The sequence below is a fragment of the Lipotes vexillifer genome, unplaced genomic scaffold, assembly GCF_000442215.2.
Source record: "Lipotes vexillifer unplaced genomic scaffold, Lipotes_vexillifer_v1.1 scaffold1122, whole genome shotgun sequence".
Taxonomy (NCBI): Eukaryota; Metazoa; Chordata; class Mammalia; order Artiodactyla; family Lipotidae; genus Lipotes; species Lipotes vexillifer.
Window position 1 is genome coordinate 2,289,018 of NW_006798649.1, and position 22,897 is coordinate 2,311,914.

A 22,897-nucleotide genomic window follows, 5' to 3' on the forward strand; every position below is an offset into this window, starting at 1 on the left:
GCTCCGCAACAGGAGAGGCCACAACAGTGAGAGGCCCGCGTACTGCCAAAAAAAAAAAAAATTGTTAACATTTATTGAGCATACTAAGTGCTAGATTCTATCTTAAGCACTTTACATGGATTATCTCATTATTATCCTATTTTATAGATGCAGAAGCTGAGGCATAGAGTGGTTAAACAATTTACCCAAGGTGATACAAATGGGAATTAGAAGCAGGAGTCAAACCCTGCTCTAGTGCCTGCATGTTTCACCCTCTTTGAATACTGCATGTGGTCCCAGCCAGGATACTGGATAGCTGTGCGACCCCGGAAGTCATTTCAACTTTTTGGGCTCATCTGTGAACTGTAACCTGAGGGAGTTCATGTGGATAACTTCTGATGGAGTTTCCACTTTCAGTAATCTATGTGAAGTAAACGCAGCTATATTGTTTTGTTCTTGTGATTATGTGAAAGTATAATGTTTAAGTCTAAAAGTTTACCTAATTGATTCAACAACTGGTTACCTTACTGGCTGCTGTGTACAAAGCAGTGGGCTGGGCACTTAAGAAATATAGTTTTAAAAGTTATAATCTGTCGCTTTCATTAGTTTTAGATGGTTTCATATTTTAGTAGCTTTGGGATTTTTTTAGATTAAGTTTTTTAGATAATTAAACAGGAATCTAATTGAGAAACCAGTTGTGTTTCAAAAGACAAATTCTGAGACGGGTATTGGGTCTCAGACTGTGTCTGGTTTCTGACCTTTTCTTTTATTCTCTTAAAATATGACTCTTGTTACTGAGAGAATTTAACTACACCCATTCACTTCTGAGTGAAGGAGCACCTGGTGAGTTTTTTAGTTTGTATGGTGCTGAGAAGCTCAAGAGACTCTTTAAAAATGAAATGTGACTGCTTTGGGAGTCACTTATACTGAAGCAGTATCTTTACAACCTGAAATATCTGTTAGAAACTTAGAAAGGCAAATTCAAAGAAGGGATTTGCTATGTAATAGCAAGATTTTTTGAAATCACATTTCTGTTTCTGGCAAGCTAGATTCAATATCTAGCTTGCTCTGGAGTTAAGTGTGGAAACCTCTTGGCTGAGATAGAAACAAATTCATCTTGAACTAGAAAACTAACTTAAGAAATTCCATTTCTAGTAATGCTTTTGAGACTGGAAGAGTTGCATTCTGATAGGCTCAGATATCAGCTTAATGTCCATCTTTCTCAGTAGACTGTAAACTTCTAAACTGTTTTGTATACTGCTATATTTCCAGTTAAACCACAAGTATTTGACACATAATAGGTGTTCTATAAATATTTGCCAATGGACTCTTTATTGATCACTCCTTAAAAATACAGCATTTCCGCCTTTGCCAGGGTCTAGTAATTGAACCTGCTTCAAAACATGCAGTTAGCCACCTTGAGAGCCAAGTTACTTAGCACTTGTCTTGGTTGGTGGGCTTCAGTCCTTAATCCACTATTTTCTTTATCAGTGCCCTAAGTAGTGTGTCCAGTATTTTTAAACCTGTGTATAATGACTCATTGATTAGTTGTAAAATGAATTTAGTGAATTATGACTAACATTAAAAAAATTGAAGAGGAGAAAAGAATAGGAAAAATCAGAATGCACTGCACATAAAAAGTACTTTTACTGTAGACACACACATGTTATACTGGATTACAATTTTTTAAATGTATTTTTTGAAATCCTGTTCTACCCTATCTTCAGAAGGTAAAAGCACTTCAGGTGTCTATTTCGTGGCAGCTCCCAGCCTACCTCTCTATAAGTGTCTTGCAATTCAGTATATTTGTATTTTATGCTACCATGGGCTCCCCAGAGCATAACCGGAGCACAGCCTTGCTAGAGCCACCATGTGCTATCTTAATCAATGAGTGAAAGCTGAATAGAAGGAGTCCCCCCCCACATAAATACAAGTATCGTGGCCATAGGGAAATCTAGAAATCACTCCTGAGCTCTGACCTGCAGGATCACCACACCCTGCACCCTCATGGCTGCATCCTGTACCACCTATTTTGATGGGCTGAGCTGGGTTGGGGAGGGGCCAGACACAGTGCCCACCATCACCTAGCACTAGCCCTGCTGCCACACAGCCACTCCTTTTAGCCCTGTCCTCGCCACCAAAAGTATTTCAGGCAAAGCTCCAGCTCTTGAAACTTGGCCACTTTGAAGTGGTGAGCCAGTGCCCCTGAAACTGTCACCCTACATCTGGTGGCACTTCTCCTGCTGTCAGAGCTTCGTATAGGGTTCATGTCTCTTTCCTCTGAAACCTGTAAATGTAAATTCAATTTTACATTTTTTTAGGTCTTTTTAACAGTTGGTCTCAGAAGTATCTTTGGGGTAGGGAAGGGGGTGTAGCACTGGTGGAAGGAGATATATGCCCTTGAAAATTGGATTCCTTTTTGGAAATTTGCTGACACAGGCTAATCGGCAGAGAACTAAATGATCCTACTGTTTCTACCTGCTGACGGGCTCAGCCTTGGGACAGGGCTGAAATTAGCTCTCACCACATGGCAGAGACATGACTTCCTCTTTTTTTTTTTTTTCATACAAATAAGGGGTAATTTTGTCCCCTTCAGATAATAGAGCTTTGTAGTATAGATGGCCAGTAAACAACAGCCCCTCCTCCCCAACTTGGAAAGCATACTAGTGCTGAGCTAAGTACCTAGAGAATCAGGTAGTAGGTAATCTCCCTGATGAGCACTGGTTTGAAAACTCTTTCATAATCAGTGTTCTTTGGGAAATGCTCATAGACAAACCCATCCAAGCTCAGGAAATGTATTGCTCCAAAGGTGAGTGACCAGTGTCCCGGCAGCCCAGACCACAGAACCTCATGTGTCCTTACGTTTCTGCTGCTGCATCCTTTCTGTGAGTGAGGAGGTTTCAGGACTTGATGGTCTTTGGAAAATGAGGCTGTGTGTTTCGGTTCTGTTGGCCAGTGCTGTTATCTGTTGGAAAAGGAGGATTCCCTTCCCATTTTGTAAGCACGCAGCTGGCAGGTCTGTTACAATCTCACTGCCTTCCAATCAGCCCCGCCCCGGCAGCAGGCAGAGTGGGGGCCTGTGAAACACACTGGCCAGACAGTTGTGGTGAGTTTCAAAATAAAAGCTCCCTCCTGAGCACACCATGGCACTTCCTATCTCAGAGAACCAGCATTCACTGTGCCACATCTCTGGTCTAAATTTAGGCATCTCTTCTTCTTCTTTTTTTTTTTCCAGGCAAAGATTACTATGCGAACATTTAAGAGAAAAATTTTGCCCAAAGTAATTTTTTTCCCTCGACTTCTATTTGGTTTCCTGCGATGTTTAGATGAATCATTCTCTTCCAAGAAATTTTAAAGAAAAGAGATGCAGGCTGTATGATAGGGCACAAAGACTGCTCTGTAAATTCTCTTTCTCTTTTCTGCCTAGAAATCCCTTAGCTGTTTTTTTGTTTTGTTTCGTTTTTTTGCGGTACGCGGGCCTCTCACTGTTGTGGCCTCTCCCCTTGCGGAGCACAGGCTCCGGACGCGCAGACTCGGCGGCCATGGCTCACGGGCCCAGCCGCTCCGCGGCATGTGGGGTCATTCCCGGACCGGGGCACGAACCCGTACCCCCTGCATCGGCAGGCGGACTCTCAACCACTGCACCACCAGGGAAGCCCCCTTGCTGTTTTTTATAGGAAACGGAAAGGCTCCACAGTCTGCATTGTCATGGACTCGGGCCTCATCAGGTCCTGTTGTTCCCAGGAATAAATGTCTTCCTTGTCTTTGGGTGGGTCCCCCTTGTAGCGTCCCAGCTCTGACAACTGCTCCACAGCAGCCGCCAGCACAGAAGCCCTTTGGGGATTGCTGGGGCCACGCTTGCCCCCAGAGGCACACAGTTAAGGTTTCTGAAATAGAGAACGGTGGCCTTTTATCGTCTGCGCAAGGAGAGGTACAGGCTATTTCCTGCCTCTCTCCTCGAGTCAGAATTTCTCCCAGTTGCTGGGGACTTTATCATAACTGTAACCTGGCTAACAGCACGTGTGTTCCCAGCCCAGCCCGCAGCCAGAGGGAAAGTAAGTCAGAATCATTTCAGCAGCCTGTTCAAATAAACAGGGATAATAGTTGAGTCGGTCCTTTTCCAACTAATCAGTACACGAAAGGAAACATCTGCCTGGGCTTACTTGCTGTTTTATTGGTTATGCTTTTTCTCCCCCTCTCCTTCCCACCTCCTCTGGGGACTAGGTTATTTAAGTCACGGGTAAGCAGCAAGGTAGAGGAATGGGAGCTTTCTCCTGTAACCTCTGCCATCTAAACACCAGGAGGTGTAAGGGAGGCTGGGAGGCTGGCAGGGGGAGTTGGCCTGGAGGCAGGAGGGCAGGGTGTTTGGAAATGATACTCATGGTCACTTCCTGGCCTTGTTGCTGATCTGTGGCTGGTTGGTGAGTCATTTTGCCTCACTTCAACTCCTTGGGCCTCTGCTGCTTCAGTGGAGCTCAGCTCTCCTCACAATGGGAAGGAGAGGTTGGTATGTGAGATCCTGGAAAAAGGCGTTTCCTCTTACGGCTTCTTCCAGCGGTTGAGGGCATTGAATGAGAGTCATTTGGAAATAGTAAATTTAAGGCTAGCAAGATACTCCTGAAGCCATCCATTTGGTAGTGCATCTTTTTTTTTTTCTTAATTTTATTTATTTATTTATTTATTTATTTATTTATTTATTTATTTATTTATTTATTTATTTATGGCTGTGTTGGGTCTTCGTTTCTGTGCGTGGGCTTTCTTCTAGTTGCGGCGAGCGAGGCCCACTCTTCATCGTGATGCACGGGCCTCTCACTGTCGCGGCCTCTCTTGTTGAGGAGCACAAGCTCCAGACGTGCAGGCTCAGTAGTTGTGGCTCACGGGCCTAGTTGCTCCGCGGCATGTGGTATCTTCCCAGACCAGGGCTTGAACCCATGTCCCCTGCATTGGCAGGCAGATTCTCAACCACTGCGCCACCAGGGAAGCCCTGTAGAGCATCTTGGTCCCTGAGGAGAACCTGCTGATTATCTTGTGCTCTGTTGAGGAAGGCCAACGCCCCGTACACTGAAGTGGGGGTGTTGGAATCTAATGTGGACTCAGGAAGCCAGGCAAAGGATGGCAGAGGTTGGAAAAGACCTTAGGAACGTTTACGCCAAAGACTTTCATTTTATGGAAAAGAAAACAGAGGTCCAGAGAGATGGACCAGGTTGTCCAAAGCTATTTTCCTGATAGTGGAGGAGCTGGAAATAGAAGAGTCTTGTGGTTGCCAATTCAGGGCTCCCTCCATCCCTCTCCTCACTACCAGGTGTAAAAATTCATGTCTGCTCACAACAAAGGTCACACATATGTTACATTCCATAATTAATTCCTTAATAGAAAAATGGCGAAGCATAAAGGAAGAGTGAAAATGACTGCTAAACATGTCAAAAAAAAGTTTAGGCTCACTAGAATTAAAGGACTGCAAATTAAAAGAGGATACCATATCAAATTTTCAAGACAAAAAAAAGTAAAAAACATTCTTATATGCTTCTATTGGTATTTTAAATGGGTACAGTTTTTTCCAAGGGCAATTTAATGGTATAAGTTAGCAGTCTTTGACTCAGCAATGTACTTCTAGAGGAAAATAATGACAGGTGTGTGCATAGATTATATACAAAGTAATTAAATACAGCATGTTTTAGTACAAAAAATAGTAAAGTAAATGTCCAAGAATATAGGAACTACATCAATATAATCTATTATAATACTATAGAAGAATAATATGTGGGGAAATATTCACAACATATGTCTAAGTGGATAAGTTGCAGTGTGTATAATGCAATCCCAATTCCATAAAAATTGTAGAGAGAAAAATGTATAACAAAGTCTAGAGTGGTGATTTCTTAGCGGTAGGAATTAAGAGTTGCTTTTTCTTTTTTGAGGTTTTCTGCAGTTTTCTTATTTATTACAATAAACATATATTCCTTTTGTAATCAGAAAAAAGTATTTTTAAAGTCATATATCTTAAAAAGAAAAAGCAAGATCTTAAATTATTATATTTCTGACATGCAGGACATCTTCCTTTCTTTGCCTGGGAGCTGAGCTGTACCAGGGGGTAGGTAGTATTATACCTTCTGTTAGAAGGGCATTGTTGGTATCTGATTTTTAGTAGGAAAGAACTAGAAGGAGCTGGCAGAAGATAAAACAAAGGTTTCCCCTCTCAATGACCCAGTGATGCCAATCAGTTTTATGTCCTGCTCTCGTGGGCTTGGCATAAAACACTCAGCATCAAAGGCGTGACTCATTTCCTTCCTGCTTCCTTATTCTTCTCTATTTCTACCCTTTTCCCCATGTAGTTAGATGCCAGCCCTGGGCAGCAGCAGTGAAGAACCTGAGAGCCACCACTCCTTAAGATTAACCTTTTGGAGGCCCCTTAACATATAACATCAGTATCAACATTAGCAACCAGTCATGTTTGAGATACCACTGCCCTGGGAGTTTGAGGTAGAAATAAAGCAAGTAAGAGGTATAATTTCTTCTTGCTTGGAGCTCCTATTTAGTCAGGTACTTTGAAGTCCTTGGATGTTTATATACGCATGCCTGTCTCATCCTATTTCACATCTTACTTTCCTCCACAATTCTCAGGAAAGCCTGACTGCAAGGATTCAAGAAAGCTCGTCCCACCTAACAACTGTTGCCAAGTGGGTCGTGGCTTTCAGGCCTGTTCTTCGGGGACCAATTGAAAAACCAAAGGCTACAAGCCATTTTCCCTCCACGCGATTTCCTTTGCTAGGCTCTAGAAGGGGCATGTTTCATTTTATTAAAACTCTTTTAGTAATCTGACCATAATTTGGTCTGATCAGAGTGGTTATCTGATTTGCTGGGTTAAATAATGGGCCTTAATTGAGTCTGTGTTATTTGTAAAGCCTGTGCTGCCCTTGCCTTTGTTGCCCCCTCCTCCCTCCTTCTGTTTCCCAATTAACCTTCATTCCTCTTTCTTTGCAGAGTAAAGAAGTCGGCCAGCAGCTCCAAGATGATTTGATGAAGGTCCTGAATGAGCTCTACTCGGTAAATCAGCTGGGTTGCTTGGCTCTTTCACAAGCAGAGGGAAGCAGCATTTGGCAGCTTGTGGCCATACTCACGTCAGCAACAGAACTGAGCTGAGGTTGAGGACAGTGCATGGTCCCCGCTAGGGATGACTTCACCCATCTCTTTTTTCACACTCTTATTTTCAAACTGGAATGAGCCCAAAGACACTTTCTCAAAATAAGATCTCTCTTCAGCTGTGCAAGCTAACTCTGGCTTCTTTGGGGGCCAGCCAAGGCCTAGGTCACCAGCACAACTGACCCTCATTAATAGCAAACCAGGGACCCGCGAACCTAATGGCAAGGAGCATAGCTTGCATTGCTTCATGAATGATACGCGCCCTATTGGAAATGACCTATTGTTCAAAGTTTTGCATCAGTTCTTGGATTGATCTCCTGGTTTGAGACTAGAACGAGTGCTCTACAGGGATGCAGAGTCCTAAATGCCCTTAGCATAAGGGACCAGTTCAGGCAGAGAGAGCTTTGTATCGACTCCCTGGGGCTTTATAAAGGCCACACCTCCACTAGTGAAGGGCCAGGCTTTGGGTTTGGAGAAGAAAACACAATTTGTTCTGAAGTGACTGGCGCTTCAGGCACATGATGCCTGTGGCTGATGCGCGTTTCTTCATGCACTGGGTGGTGGTGGGGGCTGTTTCTCCCCCAGCCATGTTTCGTTAATTATAATTAAAACAGACACGCACACCTAGGAAATGCCTGCTGCCTTATAGGGAATATTCCTCCTGTGCAACTAAAGCCTTTCAGGGCTCCCTTCTCCAGCTGGGCTGTGCCAGGCCTTTGTGTCATTCTCCAGGATTGCCCCATCCTGTTTTGGAGGTGAAATTGATTTCCTGTGTTTACTTGCTTATTCACTGCATTTTTTCTTTTTCTTTCTTTCTTTCTTTCTTTCTTTCTTTCTTTTTCTTTCTTTCTTTCTTTCTTTCTTTCTTTTTCTTTCTTTCTCTCTTTCCCCGAGATACCAATGTACAGGGAGCACATCACCCAGAGCAGATGCTCAACAGACACTCCCTTATTGCCTGCCTTCCCTCCCTCCCTCCCTCTTTCTCTCTTTCTCTCTTTCTTTCTTTCTTTCTCTCTCTCTCTCCCTCCCTCTCTCTCTCCCTCCCTCCCTCCCTCCCTTCCTTCCTTTCTTTCTTTCTTTTTTTAAATTTACAGGAAGACAGGCAGTGGCGACATGTATCACAGGCATTTGGGATCAGAGAATTACGTGTTCTTGATCCAAAAGCCTAGGTGTGGCCACTTTGTCATGGCAACTGTTAAGCAAGTAAATAGGGTAGGGTGGTCATCAGCTTTGTCTCCAGTGATGCTCAGTTTCTTTGCAATTTCTACTCTGTGACTCTTCTGCTCTGAAGCCAAGTAGATAGATGGTTCCCTTTGGTTCAGTTCCCAAGTTTTCATTTCTTTCAAATGAAGTTAAGGCTGTTTAAAAATAGGAGCATGTTGACATGAACCTTTTTCAGACTGGATGAGTTTCCTGAACCCTCTGGTCTTTTAAATGCTTTACTTCTGCTCTTTATTTATTTTTAGAGCATCTTCTAGGCACGAAGAAGAGCTACTACTCCTTTCTCCTGGCAAATAATTCACTAAGATAGAAAATAACGCATGTAGTCATTATATGGATCCTTTTGTTTTGGGCCTCTGCTGTTGCCCTTTCTGGGGAAGAGTCGGGTGGGTTATCAGCAAACTGCAGACCAGTATAAATCCAGTGTGCCACGTCTGCAGTGGGATTTGAGGCAGCAGAGGAAGAGCAACATCTAGGGATCTGTTAGCTTTCCTCTGAATTCTAGGTCTCCTAATATGCTGATTTTTAAAAAAAAAAATTAATAAGTGAAAAGGCATAATATGTGTTGGAGTGAGAAAAAACCTTGGAACTCACTGCTCTAAGGAGGGCCGAGCTGGCACCTTGGGCTATAGTCTTCAGGCCATCTGAAGTTGCCCAGGACTTCACTGGCCACCGTGAGGCCATAGTCCACGCAGAGCATAAAGTCTTCCCATTAGTGTGCAAACCAAGAATTGGCTGGGCTTGGTGTCCCCTTTCATTAGGTGAATTAGTACACACTCTTAGAATCTATCCAAGGCCCAAACAAAAATTTGACATTTTCCTCTAGTAGGCAATGGGAAGAGAAAAAAGAGTAGAGAACACTGGAAAGTTCCAGAGAAGGAAGAACAGTCTGGTGCAGTGATTCTCAAGCAGGGGGATTTTTTTCATGCAGGGGGACACTTGGAAATGTCTGCAGATGTTTGTAACTGTCACAGCTGGAGCAGAGGGTGCTGGAGGTCAGGGTGCAACTGAAATCTTATCATGCACAGGACAGCCCTCACAACAAAGAAGTGTCTGGCTTAAAATGTCAATAGTACTAAGATTGACAAACCCTGGTCTAATGACTAGAGTCTCCTGAATTAGGCAACCCAGATTCTACCCAGTCTCCACCAGCTATATGATCTTGGGGGATGCTCCCGACCTCTGTTGAGCCCGCTCTCCACATACTCCATGTGCTGGTGTCTCCATTTCCTTGGGAGTGGGGAGTTTGGGGGAGTCATGCTTCTTGAAATATCAGACTATAGTTAAGGGTCAGATGAGTTTGCAGATTCTATAGGCCATTAGAAAGTTCAGAGAATAGAATGATGAGTTGTTTCTTCTGGAGGGTGAGATAAGTGTAGGACTAGTCTGAGAAAGGCACCATGGCATTAGGGTGACTGACTATCTTGTTTTACCTGGAACTGAAGGCTTTCCTGGAACATGAGACTTTCAGTGCTGAGCCTAGGAAAGTCCTGAGTAAGCCAGGATGATCGGTCACCCTATATAGGACAGTGGTTTCATCAAGTAGGAACTTGGGACTATTGTATGCTAGCTTTGAGGAGATACTTGCTGTATATACTCTCTCTGTGTCTTTGCCTCTCTCAGAGGAGTTAAGAAGGGAACAAGGGAGGACTTCTTTTCTTTCTTTTTTTTAAAAATAAATTTATTCTATTTATTTATTTTTGGCTGCGTTGGGTCTTCGTTGCTGCATGTGGGCTTTCTCTAGTTGTGGCGAGCAGGGGCTACTCTTCGTTGCAGTGAGTGGGCTTCTCACTGAGGTGGCTTCTCTTGTTGCAGAGCGTGGGCTCTAGGGCACGTGGGCTTCAGTAGTTGTGGTGCACGGACTCAGTAGTTGTGGCTCGTGGGCTCTAGAGTGCAGACTCAGTAGTTGTGGCACACGGGCTTAGGTGCTCAGCGGCATGTGGGATCCTCCTGGACCAGGGCTCAAACCCGTGTCCCCTGCATTGGCAGGCACATTCTTAACCACTGCGCCACCAGGGAGGCCCGGGAGGACTTCTTATAAGGAACTTTCCCCTTATTTGATCTTCAGTAAGGGCCTCTATAAGCAATAGAAGTTATTCGTGGGCATGGGATAAAGGAAATCAAGGATGTAAAGACCCACTGTATTCAGTGCTCTTCTTACCTTGTATCTGCCCTTAATGCCCACAAATACCTCTTTTTGGGAGACTGATCACCTATGGGTTGATAATTTAGGTATTTTTGAACCTTGATGATCCAAGGGGCAGGACCCAGGTGTTCCCAAATAAAGATGCCTTTGGGCGAGAGGCCCAGACTCTCGCCATAAGGGGCCAGCTGCCTCTCTGTACCTTCCTTTTATCTGCCTGAGAGGCCTTTGATTTTCCTGACTTGGCACTCTGTGCCAGGGGCTGCTTGCCACAGCTGCTCCTAGAGAGCAATCCCAGTGAGCATTCTCCTCCACGTGCTTTTTACCCCCTAATGGGCTGGCTAGTTTACAGGCCATGGCATAAGTGGTTTTCATTTTCTGACTGATGAATCAGGAATGCCTTTGAAGTCAGAGCACACTGCTTCCCAAAGAACTCCGGTATTCTCTGCCTCAGTTATACTCAGAGGCTGTATCTGGAAAAGCCCAGCAAGGTCCCATAGAAAGGATTGAAGGTGGGGGCACTGAGCCACGTGGACTGGCTGAGTAGGAAGAGCCAAGGAAGCCCTAGAATTGAGAAAGAAAGAAAAGGTGTTGGGACGCTGGAGCTGTTGTTGCCCCAGAGGTTTCAAGCTTCTGTCCTCCCGTGAATATATGTCTCCTTGATTTGGTGCAGCAGCTGTCTGCAGAGCCACTTCAGACTGGAATTTAGCACCTGCTCCCCTGAAACAATGTCAGTTAATGGTCCCCCAACTCTGCCTGCCTGTTTGTCTTCAGCACTCGGCACTAAGGATACAAAGACACATAAGAGATGTCCCTGAACTCAAGGCATTAGTTTTAATAGAAGAGACAGAAAAGCAAAGCAGTAAGTAAAATACGAGGTGATGAATCTTTCACATGTCTACACAGAAGAAGGGCATGAAGTCAGGCTCCTTGAAGAGATATTTGAATTGAGTCTAAATCACCAAGAGCTCTTTTATTGTTCTCTAAATATTCCTTTTTTGCTGCATCCTGCTCTTGTTTCATGATGCAATGTCTTTTCATTTCTCATTGATCTCTCTGGGGATATTACTGATGGATTATTTTTGAAGTTTTCTTCTTACTGTGTACTTTCTGTTAACTCTCAATTGTTTGCTTTGGTCTTAGTCTTTCACATTAGATATTTTCCTTAAATGTTTGGTAATTTTTGCTGCCTGCTCATATTATAAAGTGAGACACTGAAAATCTGCTTGGAAGTTCTGTGTCAACTGTGGGCTTTACTGTAGGGTGATCTGACTGGACTGTGTCCATGGGGAAGCCCTGATATCAGTATTTGTAGATCTTTTATATCAGATGGGCAAATTCCTCAGATAAGACTCTTCTGATCTCCTGCCTATGTCTGGGGGCTGAGTCATGAAGAGGCCTGGCCATCTCAACATTCAGTGTAGAATTTTCCTGTTTTAAATTCAGTACCCCTATCCTCAGCTGAGCCTGGTGTCCCCAAGCCATACAAAATAAACCTCTGGTCTTCCACCACAGAGGGGGAGGGGATGGGGTCTGGGAGTCTAACTGTTCTCAGGTGCTCAATAGTTTCTCTTGTTTTTAGCTCCACCTTCATCCCACTGCCACCGACTCCTTTCAGGGCTTCTGTGATTTACTGGTTGCTTCTTGCCTCTCCCTACTTTTGGTTTAGGATTCAGTAGGTCAGTTACTACTTGCCTCTCCCCTTTTCATCTTCTGCTTTCATTCTTTTTGTTTTTCTCAGTTTATACCTAAAAAATAATAATAGAAAAACTCTTTTCTGTTATTCTAGTGTGGCTTGGGGAAGGAGCAGAGCTAAAGGCATGAATTCAATATTTAGTTTTTCAAAGTAGACTGAATTCCTTTGTAGAACTGCAAATTTAGACTTCTGAGTTTTTCCCCTAGTTTGTTTTGCCTCACTATATATATTTCTCCAACACCTATCTTGACTTCCCTATTTCTCCACTTGTTTTGACATCAATTACTCAAGCTTCAGCCTCAGGATACCTAGTTTTCCCTTGAGTTGAAAGACACTAGTTATACTTCTGTGTTTGCAAAGAGGAGAGATTCAGTGTCATTAAGTCATTTGGGCAACCACATTTATTGTAAAACTACCACTGTGTATATATTCCTTAACTGTGATGCAGAAAGGAAAACACAAAAGAAGTGGTGCTTACCCTTAGGAATTTATAGTTTCTTAGATGAGGTAGTGTTTTACTCTTTTAAAGCAAGTTCTTTAAGTTCTTTAGGGGAGTTCTTTAAAGGAGTAATATAAATTGTTGATTTTTATTACTTCATTTATAGTCCTGTTGACACTATTCCTCTGACCCCTTTTTTTGTCTCTCATGTTCATTCATAGTGTTTCTTCTTTATTTATTATGCATCTTCATGGAATAAAAAATCATTTTCTTAAAATCAATCCACTTTTATAACTGTTCACTCAAACTTTTGAATCCCTTGGTCACATTCAGGTCAAAAGAGAAAAAGGAGCCTCCTATCTGCCCTTCTTCTGCCAGGATAACGGATGCGTCTTTCTTGCTTTTTAGTCAATCTGGAAAGACTGAATTACTTAGGAAGGTTTTTAATGCTGTCAGTTGTTAAATATTGCTTCTCCTGTGTACAGAATATACAGAGTAGGTCTTATACTTATGGGAAATGATGTCAGGTTCAGAATAAGGTGAAGCTGATTTAAAACATTCTGCATCGAAAATGAGACATTATTTAAAGTCTAAAGTACTTTGATTTTGTCAGTGTCCCAGTATTCTTTACTCTTTCCTCCACCTCCAGCTAAGAGAGAAACATACCCACAAAATCCCTCTAACCCAGGATTTCTCAGCCTCAGAACCGTGGGTATTTGGGGCCAGATAATGTTGTGACAGTCAAAAATGTCTCCAGGCATTGGTCCTCCGGGGGCCAAATTAGCCCCATTTGAGCCTAGTGCTCTAACTCACATTTATAAACGAAACCAGATTCTCTTTTTAAGCCTCTCTTGAGTAAATTTAGCCTTTCCTCCCAACTAATCCAGCCGTAGACGTAGGCAGAGGAGAGACACTGGTACTCAGTGGCTAAGAATGTGGACTTTGTGGTCTGACAATCCTGGGTTTGAATCCTGATTCTGATTCATTTACTAGCTGTGTGACCTTGGGTGTGTTAGTTAATCTCTTTGAGTCTCAGCTTCCTCATCTTTGTATTGTTTATTTTTTATTTTTTAATTTATTTTTGGCTCTGTTGGGTCTTCGTTGCTGCACATGGGCTTTCTCTAGCTGTGGCAAGTGGGGGCTACTCTTCGTTGCAGTGCACGGGCTTCTCATCGCGGTGGCTTCTCTTGTTGCAGAGCACGGGCTCTAGGTGCGCGGGCTTCAGTAGTTGTGGCTCGCGGGCTCTGGAGCTCAGGCTTAGTAGTTGTGGTGCACGGGGTTAGTTGCTCCGCGGCATGTGGGATCTTCCTGGACCAGGGCTCGAACCCGTGTCCCCTGCATTGGCAGGTGGATTCTTAACCACTGCGCCACCAGAGGAGTCCCTCGGCTTCCTCATCTTTAAAAGTGGAAAAAATAGCATGTCCTTCGGACTTGTTGTGAGCATTAAATGAGGTGACGTACATAAGACCCCTGACACACAGTGTGTACTGATAGAGATTATTATTAGTATTACACCCTGGCTCTCCTCTGTTGTTCCGTCACTCCCCCCGCCCCCACCACACACACACATATACACCCCAACCCCTACACTCTCTAATTCTCCCTCTCATGGCATCAAAATGTCAGCACTCTTGAACTTCAGCTTGCTTGGTTTGTTATCAAGCATTTTTAATTTCCAGATAGAAGAAGAGGCTCCCTGTGTGGAAACAGAGAGCTCCAGCAGGAAGGAGCAGGCATCTGGTGGCTGGAAGTAGTACGTTTGGGAGGAAATGAACATAGGTCCCAGGCTTTCCAGCCCCTTCATTAGGAAAAGGGACTAGACTCCCAGACAGTTGCTTTGAAGGAAAATTTGAAAATTGTGTCCTCTCCTTTGATACAACTTCCTTCCTGTGGCAGCTCCAGTTTCATTTGATGTGGATTTTGTTCCTTCTTAGTCTCTTACCTGAAATTTTCTGCAGGTTTACCATCTTCATGGGGTTGTTGTCTAGATCACAGGATTGCTACAAGAAGGAAATGAGAAATGTGTGTGTAGCACTTGGCACACAGCCAGGAACATACTAAGTGCTCAGTAAATGGTAGCTGCCCTTGTTCTTGCTGCTGCTGTGAGAGAGGGTGTTTGATCTGGATAAGGCTGACAGACAGATCCCTAGGATGTGAGGCCAGTAGAAAGCGGGTTTGGAGCTCTTCCTCTTCCCCATTTTATATGAAAGTCCCCAAAGTATACTACTCCACAGGCTGTGCTGCCCTCTTCAGGGTCCCAAACAGCCCGGGAAGGCTTTGCTCCTGCAGTCTGAGTGGTGGTGTTTCCCATCTTAGTCTTGTGAGATGACTAACTGATGGAAATTACTTGGACAATATAAAATAGAAATGCTTATAAATGTTAATAAATAGAAGTAAATGATCACGGGTGGAAGACGTAAAATCATTTTAATAATAAGACATGTCGGCTCAGTTCAAATACTGCTTTCCTGTGCTTTGGAGTGGTCTTTCATATAGAAAGTTTGCTGAACCAAACCGTATGAATTTTGCCCTTAAGGATATGAGGATATTGTTTCATGGGGGAGAGGTCCAGCTGAGTCTCTTAGCCTGTAAAACAGAGAATTGACCCCATTGGCTTGACCTCTAGGGGTGGGGGTGGGCGGTGTCTTACAGGTCATGAAGACATATCACATGTACAATGCCGACAGCATCAGTGCTCAGAGCAAGCTAAAGGAGGCGGAGAAGCAGGAGGAGAAGCAAATTGGAAAATCCGTAAAGCAGGAGGACCGGCAGACCCCACGCTCCCCTGACTCCACATCCAACGTCCGCATTGAGGAGAAGCATGTCCGGAGGAGCTCAGTGAAGAAGATCGAGAAGATGAAGGAGAAGGTGTGTAGGCTCTGGCAGCTGTAGCGGCTGGGGAGGAACGTTCTGGAAGTCAGGACCGATGGGAATTTTCCAGTAAGCCCTGTGGAGAGCAGAACAAGGAAGCTCTGGGTTCCCTTAGTGACTAATGACCTTGCTGTCTGCCCTGGAAGAAATCCTAGGTATTGGAAGAACTTGGGCATCTATAGCAGACAAACAAGAAACTGTAGTTGCCTTTCCTATGCCTGGGAGGGGAACCGTAGGGTTTGGCTTCAGATGTCAGGTGTTCAGAGGCAGATATAGTGACACCTCCTTCAGGGTCGCGGTGTAAGAATGGAGAATGGAATTTACAGATAGAACCAAAGTGGGGCACGCATCTAAAGTAGGGAGCCTCATTAACCTTTCCTGGATTGATCTACATTATACCCTTGAATCTCATTAAACAGAATTGGAACCCAATTTAAGGCATATGCGCTTAGGGAGTAGCAGCACAATTGTGGTTCTCAAATGTGCTGTACTTTCATCTTTTAGAGAACAATCTCCCCTCTTTAAAAAAGAAAAAAAAAGTAAAATTGAACTTTTGTTTCCTTTTCAGCGCCAAGCCAAGTATACAGAGAATAAGCTGAAGGCCATTAAAGCCCGGAATGAGTACTTACTGGCTTTGGAAGCAACCAATGCATCTGTCTTCAAGTACTACATCCACGACCTGTCTGACCTTATTGATGTAAGTGCTTAAAGCCAAGGGTACAAGGGCGCCTCTTTCCTGGATTCGAAGGTCTGGTCAGGAGTCCCCCAGTTCTGTTACTCAGGCATCTTAAAGCATTTTGAGAACAATTATGAAGATGGTAGCCATGATCCCTCAGGGGCTTGCCATGTACCAGGTACCAGGTAAAGCACTTCATAATTTTTTTCATTCAGTCCTCACTGGAATCCTGGAAGGAAGGCATTATTACCTCCACTGTTACAGATTAAAGTTCAGAGAGTTTAGATGACTTACCCAGAGTCAGCTAATAAGTGACAGAGGGAAAATTGGTACCTAGGTCTGATTTCTAAACCCAGGCTCACAACCACTGGGCACTTCTGTCTCCTAGGAAATATTCCCTTAGATCAGGTACTTGCCCATAGAAGTGAGTGACAAGAGCTGAAGTGTTAGAATGTCATACCTTATATTTATATAGCACTTAATATTTCTCAATATTATCTCATTTGATTGTCTTGTCACCCTTTGGGATCAATATTACTATCTCCAATTTGTAGATGAGGAATCTAGGTAGGGGTCAAAAGGGTTCCTGCCCAAAGTTAAACTGCAAATTAGAGTCCTGGTCAGGAAGGTATCCAGATGCCTCTGACATGTGACCCATACTTCTCGCTGTGGCACAAATATGATGAGAGAAGCAGGATATGAGGCTCATGTGTTTTGCATGGGGCAGGCACAAGGGATAAGGGTTTTGTCTTTGGCCTTATGGGTCAGCCTTGGCCTTGTTTCTCCTGCTGCTTCTCCTCACACCTTATAGTTATAGTTAAGTCTTGCAGTCGATCTCACCTGCAAACTCCAGTCTGGCCCAGTTCTGAGCCAGCCCTGACTGCAGCTGCGTAAGTACACACCCTTCCTCACCTCTCTCTCCTGTCATCAAAGTGAGGGGGCTGGAGCCAGCCGACTCAGCATAAGCATCCATTTCCGGGGCTTCAGGCAGACCCTGGCCAGTCTCCTCTCGAGGCCTGATATTTGCCTCTGACTGGGTTTTGCAAGCCTCTGGCCAGACTTCACCTACTTGCCTGTCTACTTTGGTTTCTCCGTGAATGAACCTGCCACACTTCACAATGTCATGTGTGGTTCTGGTCTAAGATTCACCATTGCGTAACTAGCTGGGTGATCTGGGGCTTGTCGTGGAACTGGTTTGGAACTCTGCTTTGTCTCCCCTCCACCCTCTGGCAAACTGAAGAATTGGGCTAGATCATTGGGTACTTAAATCTAGCCTCACATTGGAGCTGCTTGGGGAAAGTTTCTAAAATACAGATTTATGTCTCCCTTCAGCCAGGGCTTTTTGAGTCAGTAGATTTCAGCCCCTTAATGCCCTAGGTGTCATTGTCTTGCTGGGGAAGTGGAGCCCTGATCCCTGTTCAGGCCCTGCTTTGTTCTCTCTGCTTGTTGATGCCAATCTGAACACTGTCCTTCAATGGAGGTCAGGACCCTAGACAGGATCCTTTCTCCTCCTCAGGGGAACAGCTCCTCGCTGTAGGGAGAGAGGCCTGTTCTCAGCATGAGGAAGAGAATCACTTCTTTCTTGTGCTCAATTTCTGCTATTTATCTCACATAAAAAAATCAGCCTGGGCGGTCCGCCACACCTCTGCTACTGGTTTGTCCTTTTCTCTTTCTTTTGCCCCCAGAGTAGGTTTCGTTACCCTTTCACCAAAACCCTGACCTCAGGGGAAGAGAGGGGCTACTGCTAAGTCAGTCACAGAGCCTCCATCAAATGTGAGTGGGTATTTTAAAATCAGTCCAAGAAGCAAGCTATTTTGCTTCTTATTCTCATCATTTAAAAAAAAAAAAGAAGTTTGTTAAGAGCCTGCTTTCACAGAGTGCTGTGTGAAGTGCCATGAAAAAGCAGTCTGCCAGCCTCCGTGGTACTCAGCCAGGGCATGGGTCTAGGTCACTATGAGCAAGTCCAGGCTGGTAGCATTCCAGGCCACACGGATAGTAAAGTTGCTCTTGTTTTATTTTGTTTGTTTGTTGTTTGTGTTTTTCCTGAGGTGAAATTAATTACTCTTTTTTAAAAAAAGCTTACATTATTCTGCTCTACAAATGTTCTTTAAGTATTACTTGGGATGAAGCTATGTGCTCAGCATCATCAGGGGTACAAAAAGAATAAAGTAGTTCTTACCCTAGAGGTATTCACAGACATACAGACAAATCATTTCTATGTAACTGGCTAATTGCAGCACCAGAGCTAAGCACAGGGGGCCCTAGGACAGTGTTTTTTCAAACCGTAGGTCATGATCCATTAGAGGAGGCATGAAATAATTTTTATGGGTTTGATTTATTATTTTTTTAATGAATAAACTATACTAGGATAGAATAGACTAGAACAGAATGGGAACGAAAATAACAGGGTGCATCATACTAGTAAGGTTAAGTTTTATTCGGTGAAACTATTGTGTTGCGGTGTGTGTGTGTGTGTGAGAGTGTGAGAGAGAGAGAGAATATAAGATGTATTTCTTACTAAGTGGAGGTCAAAAATGTTTGAGAGCCACTGCACTAAGAACAGAGGAATGTCTTTTAGTTTCTATAAGCTCCATGAGGGCAGGAACCAAGTCTCCTCTTTATCTTAATACATACATACATAAGTATAGGGCTTACTGAATAGCTGAGCACATAATCTGTTTATTGAAGGAAGAAAGGAATAGAAGGAGGAAGAAGATGATTTCCTAAGCCAAGATTTTTTTTCCTTTTTATGCCTTTCAACACTGTTCTCATTGAGATCTAATTTGCATACAGTGACTGAACTTAAGTGTTAAATTGCAAATTGTGGAGTATCCTATACCCTTTTAACTTACATCTCTATCAAGATGTAGAATATTTCCATCACCTCAGAAAGTTCCTCTTTTCTCTTCCCAATCAATCCCGCACCCTGAGGCAACCACTGTTCTGATTTCTTTCACTGTGAATTAGTTTTGCCTGTTGTAGAACTTCACAAAGATGGGATTTTTATATAGTATATATGTTTTTATATCTGGTTTCATTTGCCCAGCATGATGTTTTTGAGCTGCATCCATGTTATTACAGGTATCAGTTAGTTTCTTGCTTTTTCTTGCTGATCTGTTGCCATAAAAATGGCCAAAAGGACGCTTTGGCCATGAGCCAACAGTTAGAACCGGAGTGAGTGGGGAGCCCGGGTCCCTTGACATTCTGATCTCACCAGTATCCAGAACTTGCTTTAAGATGTGGGATGAATCTTGTGCCAGTCCATTGCCATCTGTTACGGACACCATTCAGCCTCCTTCCTGGCGGTGTCGAAGCTCAGTGTGTGGTAAGGCATCGAGGATAAGTGAAAGAAGTGATTTTTGTCATTGTCAATCCATTGACACAAGGACTAGCCCTTGACTTCTTTTTATTATATAGTATAAGATTTAATCTCAGATTGTAGGAATCTACATGAGGCATCTGACACACACCAGGAAAACCAAAAAGATATTCTGAAGCGACTTGAGATAGTCTTAAGAACCACAGGCTCCTTGGAATGTGCTTCTCTCCCCCAGGAGCAGATGGAGGAATGAAGAACCGGGCATTGTCCTCATGGAGTGTTGTGAGTGCTGTGTGCGTGGGCAGAGAATCTGTGACACCATGTGCACCCAAGTCAGACAGGAGGGAACCCAGCTTTCTCAATAGGACATTTTATTAAGGGCAATTATTTCTTGCTTCCGTAGAAGTTTGAAGTGGGTGTTTCCTTTCTAGGCCTTCTCTAGAGTCTCTGGGTGAGACTGTCAGCTGGTAAAGGGTTAATGAGCTGTCAGTTGAAGTCATCACACATCTGGAAGGGCTATCATTAAGTTCTTATAAAAATTTGATTTCCCCTGAGAGAATTTTCATCAAACATTTATGTAACCCAGAAATGGCCAGGGGAGCCCGGCATGGCCACAGAACTCATCAGAAGCCATGGAAAGCATACTTTGTCCCCATTGTGAGCAAAATAATGTGCTCCCTCTACTCACTGGGATTCTACCGGGAACAAGGATGAAATATTCAAACCTTGTTTACCTAACCTTGCGAGAAGTTGCTTCTTTGTTGAAGCCTCAGTTTCTGGCTCTTGCCCTTTCAGATACGTGGAGAGCCAAGGCTCTGGAAAACCTATTCTGAATCTCCCTGGTTAGCTGGAGGCATAGAGGAGGCGGAGGGCACATTGTGAGTCAGACCCCCACGCACTGACACAGAGAAGCTACAGAGCAGTTATATAATAGAGACAGTGGACTGGCCCAAGAAAGTTCCATGTCTTCCAAAGGCCATCCAGACTGAGTAAAACAAAAGGCTTCAGTGGCCGCATCTGCTCACTTGACTTAGATCAGTATTCAGCCTAAGTAGATTATTTCCTGGGAGGCTAGAATCTGTATTCCTGGCATCAATCAATCAACTGATGTTAATTAAATGCCTACTATGAGCAAGGCCTAATGGTGAGGGAGGCAAAGAAGGAACAAGACACTGGCCAAGCCCTCTTGCCTTCTGTTGGGATGATGTGAAATGGCGAGTCACAGAATGAGGGAGTGTCATTCTGTGTCACATGAGGGCTGCAGAAGAATGTTGTTCTGAGTGGAGGCCAAGGTCAATATATGCCAGAGTTGCAGGGCTGGCTGGCTTCCTAGGGGCTGAGAATTTGATTTGGATCTTGAAGATTGGGTCAGTTCCCAGGTGAAAGGAGTGAGAAACATTTTAGGAGGAGAGAATGCTGGGAGCTGAAAGTGGATTTGGAGATATTGGAGATTGGTGTTTGTTTAAGTGTCTGCATGGTGCCAGATATGTTTAATTGTGTGTCAGCCACACAACAACCTCTGAGGCTGGCGTTATCCCCATGTGGGGCTCAGAGAGGTTAAGTAGCTTGCTTACAGTCATACAGCTGATTTGAGGCCTATGGTTTTCTAATACTTGACCCTGAACAAAGTATATCATTGGATTAGAACAGAAGAGTCTGAAGAAGAAAATAGAGGGAGATGATGTTAGACGGTCAGGCTGAAGACAACTTACACTTTGTTCTGGCTATTGACCTTGCTTAACTTCACTGAACCTCAGCTTTCTAGTCCAGAAAATTAAAATAATACCAACCTCACTGGAGTTACTATGCAGATTAAAATATAGAATATACATAAAGCTCTTAGCACACTGGCATATATATAGTAAGCACACTTAGTAAATGGAGGCATTTTTAAAAATTTATTTTAAAATATTTATTTGCTTTTAAATTATATTTAATTTTATTTATTTTTTGGCTGCGCACGGGCTTTCTCTAGTTGTGGCGAGAGGGGGCTACTCTTCGTTATGGTGCGCGGGCTTCTCATTGCGGTGGCTTCTCTTGTTGCAGAGCATGGGCTCTAGGTGCACGGGCTTCAGTAGTTGCAGCACGTGGGCTCAGTAGTTGTGGCGCATGGGCTTAGTTGCTCTGCGACATGTGGGATCTTCCCAGCCCAGGGATCGAACCCATGTCCCCTGCATTGGCAGGCAGATTCTTAACCACTGCACCACTAAGGAAGTCCCTGGAGGCATTTCTAAATTTCCCAACTGAGGAAGGTAGCCGGTACTTTGGAAGAAAAATGAGAGCTATTATAGGTTCTTCAGCAGGGAGTAGGCATAACAAAAACCATATTTGAGGACAGTGAAGCAAATAGCACTGTAAGACGGTAAGAGTATGAATTAGGGTAGAGGGAGTGAGAATGGAGAGGAAAGGGGAGTTACCAAAAATATGTAAAGGTTACAAAGACTGCCTCCCTCTAATTCTCTTCTGCCCTGGAAAGCTCCCCCCACCCCCACATACCTGCTCAGCCCTGTGGGCAGCATTACTTCTGTTCATCAGACTTACAGGCATGGAGTTCATCATCAGGGTCTACACAGAGCTAGTCAAGAAGGTTTACAGGTTCAAGGGAAGCTTGGCTAGACCAGCAGCATCTCCCAGAGGAGGAAGTGCCCCTGCACGTGCAGCCTCCCAATCAGCCGCTTTTGTCTAGCTTCCCTCCCAACTGAATTTAATGTCTTTCCATCCTCCGCCTCTAGTTAAGCTGTAAATGCTGTTCTTCCACACAGCCAGGCACCTGCCAGGGCCCACTGGCACTGAATCCAGAGCCCAGCCCGACAGGCACTCTGTCACAGAGCTTCTTGTTAGATGCTGGGAGGAGGAGGCACATCACATGCTTTTTCTTCCCCAATAGTGGCTGGTCCCAATGTGATCATGAAGAGGGGGAAAGGCTGGGGGAAGAGTTAAGTTAATGCCTGCTTATGGAATGAAATGGCAATCAGGCAGATGGTCTTACTCTATCCATAGATTCTTCTCTGATAATTCTGCTCAAGTTCTGAATCTCAAAGCTGTTTAAGCAATAGAGGGGATAAAAGATGGCCAAGGAATTTGGATCTCTGGGTCCTTTGGGAGGGATGGGGAATATTGTCATAGAGTTACAGAATGCCATTGCTGAAGAGGGCCTCAGGGATTATATTTAGTCCAAGTATTTTCAGACTTTTTCTCTAGCAGAAGACTTCTTTCTCAAACCAGTCCTTACATAGAATCCCAATATATTAAATAGAAAAAAAGAGCAGAGCTGGTTTGGTTGAAGCAGGGGTAGGAGGCTCCAAGTCCTGCTAGTTGGGCTGCCCTGTTACCCCCTTCTCAAGGGCAGCCTGAGCACAGAACCATAGAGCTCTGGGCTACAGCTTGAAAACCACTGACCTGGCCAAATCTGT

At 44.0% G+C, this 22,897-nt stretch overlaps 1 protein-coding gene across 3 annotated transcripts in view; it reads left to right on the plus strand.

The window, feature by feature from the left end:
* SRGAP2 (SLIT-ROBO Rho GTPase activating protein 2) overlaps window positions 1-22,897 on the plus strand; it is a 235,076-nt gene that overhangs the window by 152,655 nt on the left and 59,524 nt on the right. For all 3 annotated transcript variants that reach the window (XM_007470702.1, XM_007470700.1, XM_007470701.1), the window contains exons 4-6: window positions 6,961-7,023; window positions 15,271-15,486; window positions 16,058-16,186. In XM_007470702.1, coding sequence (XP_007470764.1) covers window positions 6,961-7,023; window positions 15,271-15,486; window positions 16,058-16,186 — 408 coding nt within the window. The remainder of the gene's footprint in view (window positions 1-6,960; window positions 7,024-15,270; window positions 15,487-16,057; window positions 16,187-22,897) is intronic.